Raw genomic sequence first — 24,442 nt, 5'->3', positions numbered from 1 at the left:
ACCGGCCCCACCTCGTGGGCTTGTATATGCAGCATGTGTGCAAGGCATCTGCTAATTAAAGGTCCTCTTTCTCCTTCTTGTTCTTTCTGACAAGTGTGAGAGCTAGCAACGATTATGGACACCCCTTCTTTAGAGACCAGGAGACCGAGGCCACAGGAGAAAAGGAATTCAATATAGGTCACCAAGCAAAGGAGTGGCCTGGGGTCTGCCCGAGGGTCACAGCCAGGACAGGGGGTATCGCAAGGCTCCTGAGCTTCAGTGCTACGAAGTTTGAACAATAAATATTTATCAAACGCTGACTGGGGCCCCATACCCGTCTGTGGGAACTAGCACTCAGGGGGCTGGGGGAGGCCATCGCTCCCTGGCCTCAACTGGCTTAGATTCAGGTACTGCGGTGCCAAGGAGGGCTCCAGGGTTAGGAGAGGATGAGCTCCAACCCCGCCCCCAGATTTAGCCGTAACCACCCTCAGCTCTCCCTGTCTCCAGGTTCAACCCCAGGGAACAACAACCTCCAAGAAGCCTTCATGACCTGCCCCCAACACCTCCCAACCTCCTGTCCTTCATCAGTGCATACGTCACCACTACCCAGGCTTCCTACCTTGTGGTCTGGAATCATCATCTGAATCCTACAGAATGAAGGTCCCCTGGGGTCCTTCACTGATGCAGAGGGGTTCTCCGGCCACGGAACTAGTTTGGGCAAAGGAAAGAATTCTCTCCCTGTGGGCCCTCTGCTAGAAAGCCACTGAAATCCCAGAGACTGAGCCCTCCTACAGATAAAATTCTCCCTTCCCCAGAATGGGCCTTGCTGGCCTTCCTGCTCCCCCTTCTGGCCGCACTTGTCTCTTCCCTCTGTCCCGCATCGGCCCAGCCTCCCTAGGGGGGACACCACTCCAGGTCCTCCCCGTCACCTCACGGTGCCAGGCTGCAGTAGGGGTTCCTCTCCCCTACGGTGGTGAGAACCGGGGCTGCTGTCCAGCCGGGGCTCCTCCGCGCCCGAGTCCCAGGAAAGAGCTACTGTTTCCCTGCAGTCGGCACACGCGTGCGTGTGGATGCGCTCCTCAAATCTCTGCAGAAGGAACGCAAAGCGGGGAGGTGTGGGCCCAGGGAGGACAAAGCGGTGGCCCAAGGTCACGTGGCTGGGGAAGTGTGACAACCGGTCCGAGTGGGTGGTGTGCCCCCGGGGGTCTGTGTGGGACAGGGTGTGCGGTCACAGGAGAATGAGGGTCTATGTGCCAGTTGGAAGAGCCCACTGGGGGCTGCGAGCAGGTTGTGTTCTGTCCTCTCTCCCAGAGCTCCTACCGTGACCCACCCACCCCCGCCCCCAAGGCCCCTGGGGAGCCCCATCGCCCCAGGACACAGGGGGCTGAGGGAGCATCGGAATGCCAGGCAGGGATTTTCAAACACATATCTCCACACGGTGGCACTCAAAGAGATCAAAATGCATTTAATGTGGTCTAGTCTCGTGGCCTATGTCTTTAGATACTGCTATGTATTGAAAATAACATGAAAATTCTCCAGTTTCACCATTTAAAATAGATTTGACATTCTATGACCTCACGCAGGGCAGACACCCCTGTGCAGGGGCCTCCTTCCCACCAGGCCCCTGCTCCCGCCCCCCTGGCCCCCACCGGGACCCTCAGCAGGCGGGGACAGGGCGGCACAGCACCAGCAGGGCACGGGGGGGCGGCCAGCATGTTCCTAGCAGCACGCACGAGCGTGCACAGACACACCATTTCCACTGACATCCGTGTGCACACACCCCTGGGACCTGCACATGCTCACACGTGCCCATACACGCTGCCCCCAGCAGGCAGGCGCCAGCCCTGCTCACAGAGCCTGGCCCAGCTGCCACACAAATGCTCCACACGTGCATACGTGTTCACCGGGACAAATGCACACACACATAGGCCATCCTTGGATGCCATGTACTCACGCACACACGAAGACACTGCCTCGGAGCCTCCGGCATGCACATTCCACACATTCCCCTCCGGACACAATCAGGGCAGGGGGTCAGCAGGACTACTGCGTTCAGCTGTGTGCCCATGTCCGGAGCCGGCATCCGTCCTGGGCGGCGTGTCCCCAGCCTTCCAGCCTGGCTAACAGTTAAACCAATGCCCACGTATGGAACGCACACCCACAACCACGCCTACGGGTAAACGCACACACGAGTCTCTGCGTGTATCTGCGTACGCACGCGTACACATCCCGCATGGATGCCATCAGCCCAGATTCACACACGTGTGGAGATCGCCGTGCGCACACACCTGTACAGCGCTCCCATGACGGGGTGAATCCGCACACCCGGGCACTCAGGCAAAGCTGTGACTGCACACATCTGCTTGAACAGAGATGAGATGGGATGATTATCCACGTCAGTTCCCACACTCGGGGCTCGCACACTCACGCTCCTGAGCACACTGCCAGCACGGCCCCTTTCCCACACAAGCGGCTCAGTGTCTCAGGCAGGAGGGCGTCAGAGGCCACATTCTGGGCCAACTGCAACCCCCACACCTCCTAGTTCAGACCGTCAAGAAACCCCTTGGAGATCTCAGTGCCGGGGTAGGCAAGGGAGGGACCGGATTGGTACGCACACCTGCACGGCACACAGACCACACACACGGGCACAAATGCTCCCCACTCACCTGTGCTCAGCACACACACCACGCACGGCATGTGGCACACTCAGAGGACTGACGTGCTCGCCACATGCCACACACACGTGCACAAACATGGGTGCGCACGCACGTGCAAACGCACACACGCACACACACACACGCGGCACACACTCCCAGGGACCACGTAATCCTTGCTCTGCACACACACGGCTCCTCCCATCCACCCTCCCGTTTCAAGTGCACTAAAGAGGGAGACTATTTTGGTCTTTAGCACAAGCAATAAATAAATAAATAAATACAGGGGAGGAAAAAAAAAGAGGGCAGAAGAGTTTGAAAACGCAGCATCTGCCTTTGGCAAGAGATGAAAGGCAGATCAGGGCTGCTCTCCCGCAGGGTCTGGGGCTGAACCATCCGGTGTGGGCCCGGGAGGGGGACAGGCCTGAGAGGAGGCGCACCAAGCCGAGGTGGCTAGGGCCTGGGGGGAACCCAGAGTCCCTGGCCCCTGCTCCGGAGGGTGGGAGCGGAAGCCGGACACACCCGGCCCGGGAAAGATCTCCAGCTGCTGGGCACAGCAGAATGCAGGCTCCTATGTCAGCCCCAAGTGACCAGGACCACCTCGTCCCTCCCTGGCTCCCTGACAACCTGGGCGGGGGTGGGCAGGTAAGCCCTCCCACATCAACTCCACCCTCGAGCTCCAGGGCTCAAATGGAGAAAGCCAGCTCTGGAAGCCAGGCCCTGGGCTGAGAAGGAGCTGAGGTCCCTCCAGCAGATCCTGAGAGGAAAGAGCTGCCTCCGCGGCCTGAATCATCCCAGCCAGAAATGAGGGTGGGGCCTGAGGCTAGGGCAGGATGCTGGGAGTCAGGCACACCTGAGGGCACGGGCCCAGGATGTCTATGGGTGGGAACTGACAGCTCGTGCACAGACCCTCCATGGCCTCTGACTGCAGGCCAGGTCTCCGGCTTCCCTGGGGGCTGGAGAAGGATAGAAAAGGCAAGGGCCCCCAGCCCAGACCCCCCCCCCCGGCCTCTCCCTGCCTCCCAGGACCCACCCACTCACTGGGTGACCTTGCACCCTACCTGTTTCCCCACTTGGGCCAGAGTCCTTGGTGCCTGGCTGTCTTGGGGGACGTGGATTGGAGTGGCCTAGACAGGCAGGCTGGGGAGACACACATGGGCTTTCTAATTAAGGACTTCCTTCCAGGCCTGGTTATTTGGGAGGACAACATTCTCAGCTGTCCTGGAAAGGGCCCCAGCTCCATCTCTGCCATCTGTGTCCTCCACCAAGAGCAAGCCCACACTGGGCAGCTCCTGGTCCAGGGGCCTGCTCTGGGCCAACAGAGCCCAGTGCCCCAAACCCCTTCCTGACAAGGGTGCCCGGTTGCATGTGCCACCCCCAGTCATCTCTGCTGACGATGCCACACCTTTTCTAAGATGATTCCTCTGCCGTTCAGCATCAGAGTACAGCCCGTGCTGCCCCAGGCGTGCAGAGAGCACCAGGACGGCCCAGCCTCTGCAGACAGGCTGGTGGGGACTTCACGGTGGAGTCAGGGGCGGCTGGGAGGAGGGGCGAGTCCGATAAGAACAGAAACAACCGGAGCTGGCCCACCCGGGTCTCTAAGGCACGACTCACTGGGGTCCCGTGGGAACGGGGCTGATCTGCTTCCTTGTAGTCTGGGAACCCGGCCTCCCTTCCCACGGGGCCATCTCCTCCAACGTTTTCCAAGTATCCCTCACTGTGGAAGGGGTGGGGGCTACTGGGCAGAAAAGGAGAGAAAAGTAAAACAGGAAAATCTGGCGGGTGGGGGGAGAGCGGACCCTCCACGGCAGGCAGATCCCATATCCAGCCCTGAGACGCACCTCTAAGGTACAAAAGTCAAACTCAAAAAGCTCAGACTGGTTTTTTCCCAGCCCCTACCCCCACCTCTACCGGAAAGCTTTTATTACGATCATTCACATGGTCTTGGTTTTCTATCGCAAGCGTCATCTAACACGCCCGTGAGCACAAAGAACCACGGGTGAGCACCGCGCTCGCCCTTGCGGATGCGCCGCCTGGCACACACCCGCCTTCGCAGAGGAGAGGCCTGTTCGGCCTCAGGGAACCTCGTGGAGCCTCCATCTGACTGCTTCCATCTCAGCAGACTAGTGGGATTCTAACTGTCCTTTCTTATAACCCCCACAAAGTAAATTGTTTTCAATCATGTGTTATTATTATTTTTTTTTTTTGTAAACAGTCTTACTCAAGCTAAGGTTGAGAAAGCCAAAACTGGTGTTTCTCCCCAAGTTAAAAACCAGCGAGGCGCACTGCAGCCTGCCAGCCTTCGCCCACAGAGGCTGGGTGGCTGTGGAGCCGTTTCCAGGCAGGCTGCAGTTCTAGCCTCAGGCAGAAGCCCCCGGCTCCTGGCCTGGACCCCGAGAGGCCACCTCCCTGTCCCTGCACCTGCTCTGGCCCCTGAGGCCAGGGGCAGCCCACTGGCCGCCCACTCTCCCGCCAACCTTGCCAGGCCACTGTGAAGAAACATAAAACATCTAAAACGCTACTGAGTCTGCAACCGGGGCACCTGGCCCGTTCTGCTCAAACCCGGGGCCCTTGAGGGACGCCGGGCCTCTCCCTGGCGGGGCGGATGCTGCACGTTGGCCGATGGCGGCTCAGATCTCTGACTCCCGTCTGTAGGGCCGCTGCTCGAGGCCGCCGCCGCCGCCGCCACCGCCGCCACCGGCCTGGGGTCTATCAAAGTCATGCCGGGCCTGGGGGCTGCGGCCATCCTGGTCTCCATCTGCCTCGTCCTCCTCATCACGGCTCAGAAAGGCCAGCTCGTTCTCGTAACAGAAGGAGTTGGCACTGGGAAGCAGGAATTTGTTCTCCACCAGGTCCTTGGCGCTGCAGCGGGGTGTGGAGGGCACCTCGTAGGTCTTGTGGAAGTGGGAGTAGTCGATCTTGTACTGGTTCTTCTCCTCAAAGAGGACAGGCTCAAAGCGGTGGCCCCACAGGATCTCGTTGGCCAGGTAGGAGCTGCGGGCCTGCGTGGTCATGGCCGTGGCCTCCACCATGCCCTCCAGGATGACCACGATCTCGAAGTCATCTGTCTCCAGGTCCTGCCGGCTGATGCCAAACAGCGGGCTGGCCTCGTCGATCTCATGCAGGATGGTGATGGGTGACACGAGGAAGATGCGGTCGAGGCCCTTGTCAAAGCCGACATCGATGTCGATCTGGTCCAGTGGGATGTACTCGCCCTCCTCGGTGACCCTCGGCTTGATGAGCTGGGCCCGCACGTGGGCCTCCACGATGTGGCTCTTACGCAGGTTGCCCACGCGCCACATGAGGCAGAGCTTGCCGTCGCGCAGGGCCACCACGGCATTGTGACTGAACAGCAGCGTCTGTGCCCGCTTCTTGGGCCGAGCCATCTTGGCCATGATGGCGCCGATCATGAAGGAGTCGATGATGCAGCCCACGATGGACTGCGCCACCACCATGAAGACGGCCACGGGGCACTCCTCCGTCACACAGCGCAGCCCGTAGCCGATGGTGGTCTGCGTCTCGATGGAGAAGAGGAAGGCCGCCATGAAGCCGTGGACCTGCATCACGCAGGGCGTGCGGCCGCGGCCCTCTGCCGGCTCCAGGTCGCCGTGGGCCACAGCGATGACCCAGAAGATGACACCGAACAGCAGCCAGGAGGCGAGGAAGGCCAGCGAGAAGATGAGCAGCATGTAGCGCCAGCGGATGTCCACGCACGTGGTGAACATGTCGGCCAGGTAGCGCTGCGACTTCTCATCCATGTTGGCGAACTCAATGTTGCACTGGCCGTTCTTCTTGACGAAGCGGTTTCGGCACCTGCGCCGCGTGTGCACCTTGCCGTTGCCGAAGCCGTTGGCGCCCGACATGGTGACCAGGTGCAGCCCGTCCTCCTCTGATGACACGATACTGTAGGGGTTGGCCCTGCCGGCCGAGGTCATCCCGGGGGTGGGGGGGCCCTGGCTCGCCCCCAGGCCGGCTCCGGGTGGGGCGTCTCCTGTAATGGAGAAGACAGCATGGCTGGCGGAGCAGGCCACTCCGGCCCGTGCTTCCGCCCCCACCCAGCCCTCGGACTTGGCGGGCGGACATTTCGCCCTAACTCACCCATCACCGGACTCTCCATTTCCCCTCCTAAGCCGGCTCCTTATCCTCCCTCTCGGCTTGGAACAGTGACACTCCATCCTCCCAGTAGCTCTGGTCAAAAACCTTGGATTCATCCTCAACTCGTCTTGGTCCCACCCCAAAGGCTCTGACTTCAAAATCTATTTGGGATCCTGCCTCTTCTCCCGCCTCCGTGGCCCGAGTCCCCATCATCACCCACCCGGACCAGTATGGCAGCCACCTCGCCAACCCCGATGCTCCTGCCCCGACCCCACTCCAGAGGCAGCCGCGGTGGGGGCGCCTGTCTGTCCTCCGCTCAAAGCCAGAGTCCCTGCTGGCACTTGCAAGGCCTGCGTGAGTGGAGCCCGGGACCCCTCGGAACCCACCTCCCGCCTCTGCCTCGCTCACTCGGCTACAGCCCACCGCCTCCACGTTGTTCCTCAAGCCTGTCCTGGACGTTCCTCCCAGACATCCTCCTGACACCTCACCTCCTTCGGTCCTTGGCTTCAATGCCACAGGAGCATCTCCAGAGGTCTTCCTGCACCCTTGGGAGACCGCACCACCTCACCCAGGTCCTCACTGTAACCCCAAAGCACCGACCGGTGACCTGATAATGGTGGTAATAACAGCAATGACATGCACGGGGTTGGCTTGGCTGCCGTTCCCACTATGAGATCCCTGGCCACCGGAACACGGGGGGTGTGCTGTTTTGTTCGCTGCTGTCTCATGCCCAGGGTCTGGGACACAGCCTGGCCCCGAGGACACCCTCCTGATGCTCACGGGCTCTGCCCCAGGGCACCCACTCCCAATACCCCTTCTCCACGTCCTCTGAGTCCCCAGCAGTAGCTAGGAGGGGGTCCACGAGTTCAGTGCCCAGAGAGGTCCCTGACTGACCCCGGCCCAGGGGCCTTCCCTATCCCTGCCTTTCTCAGCTCCGAGTGACAGCACATAGGGAGCGCTCAGAAGCATCACTGTCCTGGGCCCACGCAGGGGAGCACGTGGTTGACTTGCCACAGACACGCACACATACACTCAAGCACACCAACAAGTCTCAGGGCGTGCCCCGCTGCACAGCACCCGTGGCTGGACAAACACTGCTCTCGTGGCCGGTAGCACACATTCAGCCCCCAGACACACAGGCTGGTGGCCGCCCCTCCCCCAGTGCCCCGTTGGCTCCGGGCTGGCCTGTTGGTGCCAGGCTGAGGCATCTGCGCGCCGGAGGCCACGGTGCCGCCCGGCCCTGTGGGCACTGAGGCCATCTGGCCATTAGCATCGGGGCTGCAAGTGCTCAGGCCCCCAGCCTGGCTCAGCGGGGCTGGGCTGGAAGGAGGGGGAGAACCCTGGCCGGCTGGCCTGGCCGAGGCACTGAGGAGTCAGGTGTATTCCTCCCCACTCACCCCTGATCCCCTCCTCTGGTCACGCTAGAAGGTCAGTGCTAGACAAGGCTGGGAGCCCTCGAATGCCCAGAAGACAATGAGGCCCCAGATAAGAAGGCCCCCACGGTAGCCGGGCCAGAAGCAGAGGCAGGTGGCTGGGCACCCACCAGACACCGGGAAACAGGAAGTGACACAGCCAGGGGGAGGCGACACTGGCATTCAGCCCAGATCTGTGTGACCGGGGGCAGCCAGAGCCCCCGGGGGAGCGTGACATCTGACCTCTGCTTCAAACCCCTGGGAGACAGGTGCGGGAGAAGCTCACATGACCACCCAGGCTGCAAACCCGTCCCAGGGTGTGTCTCAGCTGCCAGGTGCTTCTGGATCCCCGGGGCTGTGGCACATGTGTGACACTCTCGTTTCTCATTGCCTCAAACTGCAGAGAAAGCAGGCCAGACTCATCAGCATTTGCTGGTCTTAGGTCATCTTCTCAGAAACCCAAGGAGGTGGCTACTAGCATTACTTCTCCTCTGACTGGAGATTCAGAGAGGTTAAGCGACTTCTCCACAGCCACACAGCCACAAGGCAGGAGAGGTGAAATTCAAACCACTCTGTCTAATGCAAGGTCTCATGCCATGGGGGACTCTAGGCTCCACGGGGGCCTCTTCTCACACTTCCCTCCTCCCCCCACAGCTTCTCCAGCTGACCACCTCACCATGGGTCTGAGGAGCTGAGGCCTGAGGCTGTAATGGTGGATGCTGCTTCTGCCCAGCCCAGGAGGCAGGGAGCCGGCGATTGTGGGGACCCCGGAGACTGCGCCGAGAAGATGGCTCAGCCCCGGGTTCCTGGACCCTCCAGGCAGAGGTGGCCAGGCTCGGGGTACTTAGATGCCGGCGGGAGGCCACCGGATCGCAGGGGGCAGGTTTATGTGGCCTGGAGGCCTGGAGGGATGTCCAGCGGGTCATGGCTGCTCCAACTGGGGCTCTGAGCGGCTCGAGGCCTGCAAGGGACAGAATCGGAAGAATCAAAGGCCGGAGAGCCCAGCCTGGCGCGCTGCTCCCACCAGCCAGGCAGCCTCGCACCTGGCCAGCAGCGCCCAGACAGGGAAGGCTGCTGCAGTGACTCCTGGTGTCTGTGCCCGGGCTGGGCACTTGGGACCCACCCAGTGTGTCACACAGGCTGGGGAACCCCTCTTCTGTTGGTGTTCCTCCTAAAACCACACAGAGAAAAATCACAACAAGGTCACATTCACACCCTGCTCCCCTGTTTCTCAGGTAGAAACTGAGACTATGAGCAAAGTCACCCAGAAAGTAAGGATCAGAGATAGAGTTAGAGCTGCAGGCATCAGTCCGGTCCTTAGCTTCCCATGGCCCCCCTCTGCTGGGTGTATATGCCTGTGGGTACATGCACGTGTGTGTGTGTGTGTGTGTGTGTGTGTGTGTGATTCTAGGGGTGTGGGAAGCCCCTCCCAGGCTCTTGGTGAATACAGCACCACAAAGAAAGACCCAGAAGAGGACCCATGAGTAGAAAACCCAGCACCACAAACTTGCCAAACATCCCAAGGACACTCCACACAGACAAACACAGGTGTGGCAAGAAGGTTACGCAGCTCTATGGTCTTTAAAGACTTGATTTAAGAAATGTGGGACAATATCCTCAACCAAGGATACGCACGCCTGTTTGGCTCTTGCTCAGTGGATGCATATGGTTAGATCAGATAAGAAATGGAATTAGATTTGTTTTGCTGGAAGAGACCTTAGCAAGTAAAGAGGCCGGCTCCCCATCTCCCAGATTCAAGAGCTAAGGCTGAGACTCGTCCCAGGTCACAAAGCCACTCGTGGGTTTGGAAGAGACAGTAAAGACAACAGTTGGGACCGCTGTGGGCAGATGCCCAGGTTGGCCAGTGGGGATCCCAGGCATTGCCCGGAGGGGAGCAGGAGAGAGGCAAGGGCTGTGCTACCTGAGCGAGCCAAGGTGACTTCAATGCCGCAGGCCGGGAGCGAGGCAAGTCCAGCAGGCAGAGAAGGAGCAGTGGGCAGCACAGACCCAGACACCTCTGAGAGACGGGGAAGCTGTCCCAGCCCCGTTGTCTCTTGAGCCCACTTCCTTGCCGGGCACAGCGTCTGCAGACTCAAGACTCCTGGCCCCCAGTGTGTTCAGAAGGTGACAGGGCCCGGGCTGGGAGCTTTTAGAGAGGCAGCAACCACATGACCCAAAGGTGGGGCCCAAAAGTCACCGGGAGGTGCCTCCGGATGCAGCAGGACACCCCATGCCCAGTCCCCTGAGGCTCTGGGCACCTCAGGTTTCGGTGACATCCGGGAGGGGAAGAGGACAGGGCCTGGGCCCACATTCTCAGATATTGAGAAAGCGCTAACTACAACAGCCAGTGGAGGGAGCCCAGAGTGGGAGGGGCTCAAGGTCCTGCCTCTCGGGCTTTGAGCTGGCCAGAGCACCTTCCGAGGTGGGAGCACACTGATCAATGCATCCTGAGTGCTCACTATATGCCAGGGCGGGTTCTAAGAGCTCAAATTATCTCACTTAATCCCTCCACAACGTTATAACTATCATCCCCATTTTCCAGATGAAGAAACGGAAGCTGAGAAAGACTAAATCACTCGCCCAGGGTCACACTGCCTTTAAGCAGCAAGTTCCCAGTCTACAGGGTTAGGAGAGAAGCCAACAACCCATCCTACCAGGCCCTGAGGCCAGACTCCAGGCATGACACTGAATTCCTGTCTCAGTTCTCAAGGCCTTTGTCACGCCGTGTGCTGAGAAGACATACAAATCCCAAATCTTGGCACCAAAAGCAGAGGTAAGCCCCACACCAGCACCCCTGACCCATGGCCACTCAGCCCTTGCTTGGACCATCCAGGGATGGGGCACTCATTACCTCGTGACCAAAGCCTACACTTAAGAAATGCTTGGAGATCACTTGGTTCAGGGAAAGCCAGCGTGTGGCCTACAAGCAGCTGGCACCCCCTCCTCTACCCCATACCCATGGCAGACATCACTAATCCATCAGAGAACTATTTCTCACATGTCCTGGCACAGCCCCAGAATCTTTCTCAATCTAGTAACTATCCATCAGGCTTAGAAAGAGGGTTTGAATGGGGTGCCTGGGTGGCTCAGTCAGTTGAGCGTCCGACTTTGGCTCAGGTCATGATCTCACAGTTCGTGAGTTCAAGCCCTGTGTCAGGCTCTGTGCTGACAGCTCAGAGCCTGGACCCTGCTTTGGATTCTGTGTCTCCCTCTCTCTCTGCCCCTCCTCCACTCATGCTCTCTATCAAAAGATGAGTAAATGTTAAAAAAAAATAAAGAGGGTTTGAAGAATCCAATCTCTGATTTGTAGGCTCCAAGAGGGGCTCCCCTGCTCGGTCACACAGGAAGTGAGAGGCAGGGCCGGGCCTGGAGGGTGCACCCCAGCCAGGCAGAGCACCTCAGCAGCGAAACGCACCCAGGGCTGGCAGTGCACAGGCAGGGGGCGGGGCACTGCTGGCAGGGGGTCGGGGGCACTGTGGAGCAAGAGGGAGAACATGCTGGCACACTCAGGGGCCAGGGAGGAGGCCGAGGTCACCTTGGAGGGGGCCAAGAGTTTGCATGGAGGGGAGATGGAGGGTTGGGGGCACCATTTCCATTCTCACAACGGGGAAGAAGAAGACAGTGTCCTTTGACCTTTCCAGGCCAAACTCCCTTCCCCTCCGCCAAAGCACAGACAGCCGTTGCCCCCAGTGCACACCATGGCCCGCAAACATTCAGGGTCAACACAGTGCAGGTGTTCTGTGGCAAGCCCATGCCAGGCCCAAGGAGAGAAACAGTGATGACACCCCAGTACGATGCTGGAGATGACTGGTGCCCCGTCCATCCCCCAGGCCTCACCACTGCAGGGCCCACCTGCTCAATTTCCAACCACTAATGCTAGTCTTTTTGCCCGAGCTCTCTCTGGCCACAGGCACGCGCTCTGCTCACGCATCGGGCAGGCTAGGGAACTAATGCCCCCAGGGCAGCCTTCCTTGAGGGGCAGCTCCCTGCCCCTGACAAGCCTCCTCTGGTGCCAGCTCTCTGCTGCCTCCCCAGACCCGAGCCTCCCCTCCTGGATGCTCCACAGGACCATGTGGCCAACTATGGCTCCCCCTCTTCTCCCAAAGCTCCTCCCTCCTCCTGTGCCCTTCCCCCCTCCTCCCCCTCCTCCTTGCTTTTCTCGCCCATCCTCCCCTCCCCCACATCCACTCCTCCCCCTCCTCCTGTCCCTCCTCACCCTCCTCTTCATCCTCCTCATCCTCTTCCTCTTTACTTCCTTCTCCCTCCTTCCCTCCCCCTCCTCCTGACCCTCCTGACCCTCACCCTCTCCCCCTTCCTCCTTACCTCCTCCTCACCATCCCCCTCCTCCTGTCCCTCCTCATAGGGTCATTTGGTAGCCTGACCACTTCCCCAATTGCCTGGCCTCCTCTCTCTCCTTCAGCCCCTATATCCACTGCCTCACCAGGTCCTGTGTAGTTTTCCCTCCCGAATTCTCAAAGTTGTCCACCATTTCCTCACCCACATCTTCCTTCCGGTCCAGGCCACTCCTGTTCGGACACACCAACAAGCATCTAATGGCTTGTGCTGTGGCAACCTTCCCCCCCATGTGGTCGGACCCCCAGATCACAGCTAAAGTGAATGTTTAAAATCCTCCCATCTGTCAGGGATCAGCTAAAGGCCCCCACTTCCAGGGAGCACTTTTGGATTCTCTGACTCCGGGCTTCTCCTCTTGTGGCCAGAAGCTACCTTCTTCGTTGTGTGAGTTGCCCTTCCCCAGGCCCCATCTCTGACCAACCTCAGAGGTCCAGAGAGGATGGTGCAGGCCTGGCACAGAGGGGACACCCAGGAAACGCCCACTGACCAAACAAAAGGATGAGGGGATATGCAGCAGGTAGCAGACGGATGAGGAACTGGATGGATCAATTAATGAGGTGACAGATACATGCACAGGTGGGTAGTCGAGCACAAGCATCAATAAATGGGACGGATGGACGGATGGACAGACGGATGGACGGATGGGTGGTAACCAGAAAGATGGATGGGTTAGGTGGATGGGAAATGATTCAGTGGGTTGGGTGGATGGATTAGTGGGTCGATGAAGAGACGGATGGATGGATGATGGATGGATGGATGGATGGATGGATGGATAGATTTGTGGGCAGGCAGATAAACAGATAGATGAATGACTAGATGGATGAATGGGTGGATGGAAAAACAGATGGGATTTTGGGTGCATGGATGAATGGCTGGGATGGTGGGTGAATGATTGGGAAATGGGTGAATATGTGGATGGAAAGATGGCTGGATGGGCTGGGTAGGTGAGTGGATAGGTAGATGGAAAGAAAGCAAATGGGTGGAAGGATGTGTGGAGCTGGTGGATGGGTAATGGGTTAATGAGAGGTCAAACAAGTGGTTGGATAGGGGAGCAAACAGATAAACAGACAGACGAGTATTCGGTTGAGTGGATGACTAGATGGATAGATGCACATTGCTGACCTTAACCTTACCTCTTGAATCCTATCTTCTAAGTAACGGTGCTGAGGGGGCAAGTGGCTGTCTTCAGGTCTGTGTTAGCAGCAGTTGCCATTTCCCAGGCACCAGCTGGAGAGGAATCAGTTGCTAGAAGACCCTAAAGTTAATAGGACAAAGCCAAGTTACTGTCGGTGGTTCTGCTCTCCTCACAAGTGCTCAAAAGTCTGAAATTTCTACACGAACCCACATTTCTGCTGCTTCTGTTGGGGCCCCACGGGAGGTGGAAGAGGCCTCCAGCCCACACCTCTGTTACCTCACACCTTCGCAGAATGTGAGGCTATCTATCAAACCTTTCGGAACCAAATAAGGGCAGAACAAAATGGGTCCCCAGAGAAAATAACAACTGATAATTATAGAGGGCCTACCACATGCCAGACACTGTGGTAGGTGTTTTACAGAGATCAGCTCACGGAATCCTCACAACTACCCCACAAGGTTGAAACCATTGCTGTTCTCATTCCAGAGATGCAGCTAATGTGGTAATTTTCCTAAGTTCACAGAGGAACTCAGATCCCTAACCTATGCTCCTAGCCACCACCTACAGAGCCTTCCCAGTGCCAACCACAGGATTCAAGTGTAGATGGGTAGAAGGACGGATGGAGGGATGGATGGATGGATGGATGGATGATGAATAAATGGATGAATTATGGATATGTAGGTGGGTGTGTGAGTGGATGGATGGATGGTGGATGAATGGGTGGGTGGATTATGGGTGGGTGAGTGGGTGTATGGATGGGTGAGTAGGTAGATTATGAAGGGGTGGATGGGTGTATGGGTGGATTATGAATGGATGGATAATTAGATGAATGGCTAGTTAGATGGAGGGATAGTTGGATTGATGGATGAATGGGTGGGTGGGTGGGTGATGGATAGATGGATGAATGGGTGGGGAGATGAGCAGGTGAATGAATGCCTGGATGGATGAAGTGGTTGGGTGAGTGGGATAGATGAACAGACAGGTGAGTGAATGGGTGGATAAATGGCTACATGGATGGGTACACATCAGTAACTTGTCAGAGACTTGTATTAGGCATACACATATCCTATGTGGTCCCAGCATTCCATAAGCCTCAATTTTCTCACTGTCAAAGGAGGCCCCTGCTTTTCTTTCCGGCACACCGTGTGGATCGGGGGAGAGTGTGGCGGGAAGGGGCTCTGTGAATTTCCAGAGGCAAACTGACTTGAGAGGCCCTTCTCACCTCTCCCCACCTCCCAGCCACTGAGCCCGTCGGGCCCCACCCTTTCGCGGCTGAGGCTGGCTGCAATCCACTGTCACACTGGCTTTTCTGGCTGGGATTAAGGGAACTGTGGGTGAATCACCCCCACATCATAAGCCTCCTGGGGCAGGTGACAGCAGTGGGTTTAAAGGCTCACAGGCCTGGGTTCAAGTCGCAGCTCTGCCCATCACAAGCTGTGTGACCTTGGGTGACTCACTTCCCCCTTCTGGGCCTCTGCTCACTCCATAAGGGAATGTCTTGCTCGTCCCTCTTCACCTTCCAGGCTTTCACCTCAAGACTTCCAGTCCTCAGCACGCTGCTTTCTTGTCCCTCATCATTCCCTGAGCAGCTGCCATGGGTCTGCAGGGTGCCTCCCTTAGCCCTTACACTCTCAAAACTGATGGGGAAATTGAGGCTCAGGGAGAGTCCATCATAGACCATATCACACAGCTGGGAGACTCCATGGCAAGGACTTGTGTCCAAGTCCCTGATCTTATGTCCTTCCCCTTGAAGGGGCCTACACTTTGTCTGGCCCTGAGTGTTCAGCTCTTGGCTTCAGTTATTCCAAGCTTCACAGCCCCACCTTGAGGGAGAGATAGTTCTCCCCAGCTGGACAGACTGGGAAATTGGGGCTGGGAGAGGCTAAGTCACTTGCTCCGGGGTCACCTGGAGCTGGAACTCTGAAAGAGGAGATGTCACAGGGCAATGGGAGCCAAAGTTTAGGGAGAAGGGTGCGAGACAGCCTGCCCCTCCCCACTTCCTGTTGGTCACTTGGCCTGCCCCAGGCTCTCTCAACCTTGTTCCTGGTGCCCTAGTTCCTGGAAGGGGCTTTCTTCAGACCCACAAACCCAGACACATTTTTTCTCACAAATGGGCAAAATTAGCTCCATTCTAAGGGTAACTGAGGCTCAGAGCAGAGAAGTGACTCTCCCAAGGTCAGAAAGCCACTGAATGAGAGGCAGCTTGGAGACAAGAACCCAGGTCTCTGGACACCCTGTCCAGTGGTCCCCCTGCCACCCTGTGGTGGCCACAGCAGCCCATGATGTGAACTCAAAACTTCTGAAGTCCCCCAAATGCTTCTACGGGTCACGGTCACAGTCCTAGATGGGACAGGCTGGGTGGGGGGGCATGGCTTGCACATAACCCTGGAGCGGCCCGAGCCCACACAGGCCAGACCGGCCCTCAGTCTCCCAGCAAGTGAAGGCAGCACCTGGATGGACACTGAGGCTTCCCTACTCCTCCCCGTCAGTGCCAACCTGTCAGCCAACACTGGGCTGACATCGCCAGGGACGTGGTGCAAGTCACTTCCCCTTCCTGAGGCCCAGCTTCCTCCTCCACAAAATGGGCTGATGACGCCTGCCCAGCGGATGTGCCTTGCAATTCAGTGTGGTGAGGGAGGTATGCTCTGGGCACAGGGCCTGGGACAGCAGGGCTCTGGGAGGAGGCAGCTGTCACCAACGTGCACAACAGTCCTCCCGGGCGGGGTGCGGCCGAGGGGGCCGGTGATCCCCGATTCCCTAATTCAAGCCTGGCTGACCCCAGCTCATGAAGGGCCCTTTCTGGGCCTCAGCCTCCTCATTTGCAAAACAGGTAGACCCCGCCTATCTCAGGAGACTGTGGAAGGAGTAAACTGAGGCCCTGTCCCGGTGCAGACCCACGACAAGTGCCGAGTCCCTTCCGTGTTCTCCGAGAGCGGGTTTCCGGCTCTGACCGGCACCGGCAGCTGACAGCAGAAGTGGGGACTCCCCACAGGACTGAAAGGTGGCATATGTATCCCTGACCCTCCCACACAGCCCCGCGTGATCCTCTCCGAGTGCATCCCAACAGGCAACAAAGCAGGAGAGCCATGACCTTGCACAGACAGAATCCTGGCTGCCTCCTTCCCCTGTGCCTGGACGGTGCTGGCTGGCATGCAACCCTCAGGCCCCTCGTGTTCCACAGCCCATGACAGGGGCTGGACACATCGATCCCAGGGACAGGCTGCGCCAAGTGGCCAGGAGAAGCAGACATCTGCCTTCTGAGCCCCAAGGTGAAGCCAGGGCAGGAGGTTCTGGCCCCCAGGATGGACGGCGGGTCATGCCAGACACTAAGGAATGTTTCTGAGGGTATTTTTATCTTGAGAACATCCTTCTACAGGGGGGCGGGGACAGGAGGGAGACAGGGTGTCCTTGGCCCCAGGCCCCTGGGAGCAGCAGAGGACAGAGGCCCCTGGGAACCCTCCACTAGAGTGGCCATTACAGACACTGTGCCATCCCCAAGCTTCACTGAGTCCCAGGAGCAGATGACACCTAGAGGGTCTTGGGGGTTTCACAGGCTTGCTGCTCCGCTCTGACTCACTGTGCGACCTGGGGCAGGTCTCTGTCCCTCTCTGGGCCTCCCTCTTGCAGTCAACCTTTCCTGAGGGCCTGCTCCTGCCAGGCTCAGCTGGGCACCAGTGACTTGGATGGACCAGCAAATAAGTGCCTGTCTGCATGGGGCACCCTGCCAAGCAAGGGAGATAGTGAGTTTACCAGCAATCACAACAAGGCTGGATCAGAGCCACGGTCAGAGCCCTCGGAGCCCAGGGGAGATGTCTAACCCAGTCAGGGTGCAGGGGGACTTCCTGGAGGGAGCAGCAGGAGGAAGCCCAGCCCAAGACTGGCCACAGTGCAGTGACGGGCACTGACAGCCTCACGAATCAGGGTCCCCACCTGGCTCTGCTCCTCACACACCGAGCCTTGGGCAAGGCTCTCCCCACCTCGGAGCCTCCCTGTTCCTATCCCAGGGGCTGGCCCTTCCAAGCCCAACATTCCAGAATCCTAAGGGATCTGGGGCCGAGGAGGGTGTAGAGCGACAGGCGGGGACATACTTTATCACTCTAATAACAGAGAAGTGCCTGCATGCACAGGTGCTGGGGCCAAGGCATTACATTAACAGATGGAGAAACCAAGAACCTGAGAGGCGCCAGATAACATATTAAGGAGCTTGGACTTGATCCTAAGGGCTATGAGATGTCAGAAGGAAATCTGAAAGTATGAGCTCTGGGGCAATATGACCTGGGTTCAAGTCCCATCTCTGTCCCTTCCTCTGTGTCCTTAGGCAAGTCATATCATCTCTCTGAGCCCATCTTCTCATCTGTAAAATGGGATTAATAATGGTATCTATCTCGTGGGGTTTCAGCAAGTTAATACATGGAGGTTGCCTAGCCGGAAATTTCCTGGTCCCCCACCCGTTCCCATCATCATATATCTGAGGCCCTGATTCACTCTAGAAGAGGGGCATAGGCCCCTGGAGGGCCTGGACTGGACCTGACTCCAAGTAGGAAGGAATGAACAGATGGGAAGAGTGGGAAGGAACTCCAGCAAGAGGAATACAGTGAGCAAAGGCACCATGGCCTCTATATTTCTTACAGCTGTAATGCTTCAAGCTTCAACTTAATTGGAGTCTCAGACATTTCCTAAGCATCCAGCATGTGCACAGGAGAGCAAAGACCTGAAATAAAGTTACAAGAAACAACCTGAGACAAGGAAGACCGTGAAAGAAAAGATAGGAAAATTTACCAACATAAAAATATTTATGATGTTGTTGATCACAGTCCATCATAAGCAAAAAAGGTAAATGAAAATGTTATAGAAAGGACTGGAGTGCTTAAATATATAAAGAGTTCTTATGAATCAACAACAGAAAAAGACAGAGTAGAAATGAACCCAGTGCTAGAGCTGGGCTCCCCACTGAGTATCATGTGATCCCCAGCAAGTGATGACTCAGGAATGTCCACACCTCAGAGCCCAGCATGAGATGGCCCCTGACAGTGGAATGCCTTGCTCTGCCTTCCAGAACTCAATGCATTCTTCAGGCTCAAAGGATGCCTCCTCCATAAAGCCTTCCAAGATTCCCCTGGGTCCCCTGTTACTCCTTGCTGAGTCCCCACAACATGTCGCGGGCCCCTTGAACTGAGTGCCTGGCTTCAGCTGAGTGCCTGGCATTGCATCAGAGAATGTTCCAGGTGGAATAGCACGACCATTTTTGACAGAGGAATAAATAAGGCAGAGAAAGGATCATGGCCATGTCCAAGGTTACCAGACTGTGAGCTGAGTCTATCACCCAGGTATCCTGCCTCTGGTCCCTCTGTGCTCCAGCCACCTCCTCCCTAGTGAGTCCTCCAGACCTGCCTTGCCCCCATCGGGGAAAAGGCCCCCTCTTGGAAGCTGCATTTCTTCGTATCAGGCTGGGCCCAATGTGGGGCCTGTCTGGGACAAGGCAGGGCAGGATAGGGGCCTGAACCCCTGGCCTCAGTCCCCCAATGACCCCGATGTTCTGCAGGGGGAAACAAGGATGGTTGTTTTCTTAGCTTCCCTTTTTTTTGTCCTCATTTGGCAAATTTGTTTTTATTTGGAGAACAGAAAATGCACTGGGAGAGCCTGCCAGACCTCTCTGAGGGGCCCGGGGTTCCTTCTGGCATGGACAGGAGGCTGAGCTCTAAGATCAGGAGTCCATGAAAATAGAGGGGGCTTTCTAGAAGGCTCATCACTCCACCCCAGGACTCCTCTTTACAGTTCAGGTCTGGGGGCACCGCCAAGGGCTTGGGCCTTCACCTCCTCACCAGAATCACACTTAATACTCACTAACTCACTCACCAGGTATCTACTGAGACTACAACGTACAGATACAGTGCTTGGGGCCAACATTCAAGTGGGGCAAGACGGACAATGAACATGTTAGAGGGGAAAAAAAAGAAGCAATTCCAGAGGCAACGTGGGCACTGTTCCAGAGGTCTTTCAGAAAACTGGGATATTTGACTTGAGACCTACGGGAGAAAATGTGGGAACAGTGTTCCTGGAAGTAGGAACAGCAAGAACGAAGACCCTGAGGCCAGAAGGTTGCTCCATGTGTTTAAGGAACTGGAGGGAGGGCAGCAGGGCTGGAGCTGTGTACGCCAGGGAGAGGAGGGGAGGTGAGAGGGGACAGAAACAGCTCAGAGAGAGGACTTGGCTGGGGACACACCGCCAGCTGGGTAGATGGGAGCACCTGAGCTGCTTCTTGCTCATCTGCCAGTGGTAGTAATAACCCAGGTCCCAAAAATGGTGCTCCGAGGAAATGCTTCCCACCGCCTTGCCTTGCCACATGCCAGACCCTCTGCCCAAGGCCCTTTCTTCCTTTTTCTCCCTCAAACTCTTATGCATCCTTCCAAGCCCCTACCGCTTGTGCTTCACTCTATCTTTGACCAGACCATGCTGGGTGGCACTTACCTATCCCTCCAAGTTTTCCCTACCAGGCCAGGGGCCCCCTAAGGCCAGGGCCTGGGTCTGACTGCCCTGAGCACGGTCCAGGTTCTAGAAGAGGCTAAGGAGGGCAATGGAGACTAAGCCTCAGAAGGCCCCTCATGATTGTGCCACTATGACCCAGGAGTACCCTCGAGGCATGCACTGCAAAGCAGCGGGCATGGCTGCCGTCCATCCCAAGACCACTTCAGTCTCAACTTGCCATGGGACCTTGCTCTGTCTGGGCCTCAGTTTCCCCATCTGTCAAACGAGAAGCTCTTCTGGGTTTGTTCATGTTGCCTCAGGGAGAAGGCTGTGGCCCGGGGAAGGGGAGTCTCCCACCTCCTTCCCCCATTAACGGCTCACAGCAGAGCAGCCCTGCAGGGTGCAGGGGCAAGGCTGTCATCATCAGAGTCCCCTCTGAGCTCTGGGCAAGCCCACGGAGCAGGAAATGTCAACTTTCTGCCAGGTCAGCGGGGGGGCGGGGGTGGGGTCCAGGCCGAGCCTCAGGGTGTTGGAGGGTCCTCCCACCCCTAATAAGACCCTGCTGGGAAACATCCCAGTGCCTGCCTACCCAGAACAGCCATGTAGGTGGCACTGAGGGTGCAGCTAAACTTTTCTCCCTGCCATGGCCTGTGTTGGTCCCCAAACCCTCACGAGGGCTGCTCAAGGACACCAAAGCAAGGGAGCCTGAGTGAGGGGAGAGGGGTGCAGGGAGGTCCAGAGGACCACGTGGGGCAGAGGCAGGGCATGTGGTCCCTGCCACTCAGGCGCATGTTCCAGGGGGTCCTACCCTGGGGCCCCAAAATGGAACCCAGGGCTCTCTGAACTTGATGGGAAAAACACCCGAAATTCCCCTTTTCTCTCTGTAAAATGTACCATCCCCTCTGCGACAAATGGAGGCAGCAGAGCCCAGCAGCCTGGCGCTCAGTACGGCTGGTCCCGGGGCCTGTTCTAGGTGCTGCCAGCAAAGGCATTCTGAAGCAACAGCGTGCTAATTACCGTATCACACATTCTAAAATAACGTTTTGATAAACAGTTCACGTTTCTGGTTTCCTTTGTGGTCCTATGTGGGTTCTCTCACGCGTTCAAGAACATTATCCTGAGCAAGTGCACATCAAAGGCATCCACAGCCAGGCAGGTCGGGACTGGGGCATCATCGTGAAATGGTGGAGTCACCTGGGCCGTCTCGTTCATTCATTCGTTCGTTCATTCATTCACGCGTTCACTCATCCATCCGTCATCCATCCGTCTGTCCGTCCATCCCACAAGCATGTCTTCATCGAGCACCAACTCCATCTCTGGAATTGGTGTAGTGGGAACAGGGTGAAAAGCCCGTGCCCCTTGGTGTTTCTAACAGGTAGGGGAAGAGACAGACACTTCAGAAGGAAGTGAATGAATGGAGAAGACTCACGCTGCACCGGAGGCTGTACGACCACGGGGGGAGGCGTGGTCCGGCTGCCTGGGGGGAAGCCAGGGCTTGCAAGAGGACACAGGGCTCAAGCAGGGAGGGCAAACGCACAGGCCAAAGGCAAGAAGGAGTTGCTATCTGAAGGAAGAGGGTTGGCAAGAGGGAGGCAGGCAAGATGAGGTCCGAGCGGGCACGGGCGGGTCCTCGGCCTGTGACCCACCTATGATGCCCCTTGGCCCCTGGTCCCAAAGTCACTCGGGAGTCCTGGGGCCCAGGCCAGGAACATGAGCCTGAGGAATTCTCTGGAACACAGGGATGAGTATTGACAGCATCGTCTTCCAGGCATTGCTTCGTCTAGTCCTGGGTGAGGTACAGGATCTTCTTGGCCCAATGTCACAATGAGCTGAAGCTCAGGGTGGGAAGGGACCCACAGCCAGAGGGCAGTGATGCTGCGACCTCACAGCTGTCTCACCCCGACTCCCCCCACCGCACACGCTTCTCCAACCCCAGCAAACCGGAACTGCGCACCAACCGTGCACCAGGCACACCCAACACCGTGACATATGCTGCTTCAGTTCACAGCATCGTTCCTCTTGATAAAGGCCAGAGACGGGCTCAGAGAGGGTGAGCACCTTGCCCAGAGCCACACAGCTGGTCCACAGCAGAGGGGATGGGAATCCAAGACTTCCAGGGCCATGGGAAGAGAGACCCTGGACAGGACTACGCCAGCCTGGCCCTAATGTCTCCAGGAGAACCCAGTCTCTCCAGATGTCTCAGGACCACCTCCTGCAGTGAGCCTCCCTGTGCGCTGCTGTCTGCCTCTTTCTGAAAGCTAACTGATGCTGGGGCAGGACAGCGCGGGGGGGGGGGGGGGCACTGCTGACAGCCCAGGGCTGGCGGGGCAAGGGCCTGGGGGTGTGACCAGCAGGTCTCTGCCCCAAGAGCAGGTGGGGCAGCCACTGAGAACCCCAGGAAAAGCTTTCTCATGCCTGAAGCTTTCATTTAGCACCTCTTCTATATTCCTCTGAACAACCCTACGAGACGCTGCCTGATGTCCTCCCCCAAGAGGAAGAAACAGGCTCAGAGAGGGAATCGAGCACCTCAAAGCTACAAGCCAGTCAGCGCGCAGAGGGCCGTCTCCTCCTCAGGCGAGGCCTGGAGGCCTGGAGGCCTGGAGAGTTCGTGTGTGTTAGTGGCTGGGGTGAATGGCCAGAGCTCAGAGGACGAATGAGGCTGCTTCCTGACCCCATTCTCACACCAGCATCTGCCGGCAGGAGGAAGATGTTAGGGGCCCGGGGATTCTTCCCACACTTGGTCCCAGCCCTTGCCTGCTCCAGCTTGCCCTGCCTCCGCCTTTAAGACATAATTACAGGATTAACCCTTGCCTCAATTTCCACATCGGTTACGCGGGCCAATTATATTGCCTGCCTGGTACTGCTGTTTGGGGAATTAGTGGAGTTAGTTTATGCAAAGTGCCCAGATCAGGGGCCAGCACACAATAGGTGCTCATGTGTGGGCACATCCTTGCATGGACCTACAGCCTGAGGTATGGGTGCATGTTTTTCTAGGAGTGTCAGGGAAGTGTAGACATTTGGCCCCACTTTGCATTTCCCCAGAAAAGACCTTGAGTGAAGGATGCGGGAGCAGGAAGTTTATTTGGGAGGTGATCCTGGGAGCGGGAGACAGAAACAGGGGAAGGACGGCAGCAAGTCACTGCCAAGGGCACGTAGGCTCCGGCCCGCTGGTGCCCAGAACTCGAGCCTCGGTTATCCCCCCAAGGGGCAAGGGGCGAGTGGTGCTGGGGGAGGCGGGGGTTGCGGGGGGCCTGACGTCCACTCCACTGATGGGTACAGGGCCCCGGGTGGGGGTGGGCGTGGGGGCGGTGCGGGGAGGACATGTTCATCCCCCCCCCACCCCGGCCACACGTGCAGGCAGCTCCGGTGACCAGAGGAGGGGCTTGTGCAGAGAGTTAGGGTGTGGTCAGAAGCTAAGTGGGAGGTATGAAGCGGGCAGCCCCGAGAGCTGGTGTCTCACACTCGGGGGTACACGTACGGCTGGGGCTATGTGCGCTCCTGCTCTTCGGCAGGAACACGTGGGTGCCTGTGCAATCTGCGGTGTGTGCACACAGACACAGACCTGTGCCCTCACGAGGACAGATCTGTGCCTACATTTGTGCTGGGGCTGGACACCATGGGGTGGGTCTCTACGTGTCTGCCCTTGCACACACGTAGGTATACGTTTAAGCTTTACAAGGCGCGGCACACACATGCATGTGTGCTCAGCCTGGGTGCATGTGCATGCACTGTAGTCCCTCGCCCAACCCTGGCAGTGGCCATAGGATGGCAGAGATGGTCTGGTCACCTTGGCAACGGGGCAGGAGCTGGCTAAGCTGGGACAGCCTTGGTTCAAAGGAAAAAAAAAAAAAAAAAAACCAAACCACTGAACACAAAGAGGCTGGGAAAAGAAAAGGAGGTGGAGGGCCCGGATGGGGAGAGGCTCAGCCCCCAGCCCCCAGCTTCTGCTCACAGATCTCCTACCCCCACTGGATCTGAGGCCCAGTCCCTGCCCTGGCTGCCGGCTGCCAGGAGCCAAGACACAGGTCCAAGGACCCATATCAGGCCCAGTTTTCGGAGCATCCCCTGTGTAAGATCCCTTTAGAGTCCTGGGAGCTCACCTAGGAGGAAAGCAAGAAGGGATGAGGTGGGTGCCACAGACCCCGACTGCCAAATACCCCGGGAGAGCCCTCTCCCAGATTCGCTGCACCCCAGAAGAGGGCGCCCCAGACACGAGGCACTTTGCAAACCAGGGGACCCTGGGCCGTGCCCACCCAGAAGTCACCCTCTCTGGACAATTAACGCACAAACTGCGTGCACCGCCCCACAGCCGGGCCATTAGCCCAGATCCTGCGATGATTTATTCACGA

General features: G+C 57.7%; 1 protein-coding gene across 7 annotated transcripts in view; it reads right to left on the bottom strand.

Annotated features, from left to right (window-relative positions):
- Nucleotides 1-1,424: 1,424 nt before the first annotated feature.
- KCNJ12 (potassium inwardly rectifying channel subfamily J member 12) overlaps nucleotides 1,425-24,442 on the bottom strand; it is a 44,763-nt gene continuing 21,745 nt past the window's right edge. For 2 of the 7 annotated variants that reach the window (XM_027047818.2, XM_027047819.2), the window contains exons 2-4: nucleotides 13,627-13,748; nucleotides 8,817-9,101; nucleotides 1,425-6,624 (exon numbers count right to left, since the gene is read on the bottom strand). In XM_027047818.2, coding sequence (XP_026903619.1) covers nucleotides 5,264-6,624; nucleotides 8,817-9,066 — 1,611 coding nt within the window. In that variant the 5' untranslated portion in view covers nucleotides 9,067-9,101; nucleotides 13,627-13,748 and the 3' untranslated portion in view covers nucleotides 1,425-5,263. Of the gene's footprint in view, nucleotides 6,625-6,731; nucleotides 8,373-8,816; nucleotides 9,102-10,061; nucleotides 12,228-13,615; nucleotides 13,749-24,442 lie in introns of those variants that run through there. The other 5 variants (XM_027047820.2, XM_053211814.1, XM_053211812.1 and 2 more) reach the window with 4 other exon arrangements.

Source organism: Acinonyx jubatus, chromosome E1 (assembly GCF_027475565.1).
Source record: "Acinonyx jubatus isolate Ajub_Pintada_27869175 chromosome E1, VMU_Ajub_asm_v1.0, whole genome shotgun sequence".
NCBI lineage: Eukaryota > Metazoa > Chordata > Mammalia > Carnivora > Felidae > Acinonyx > Acinonyx jubatus.
This window is presented reverse-complemented; position numbering and strand designations above follow the sequence as displayed.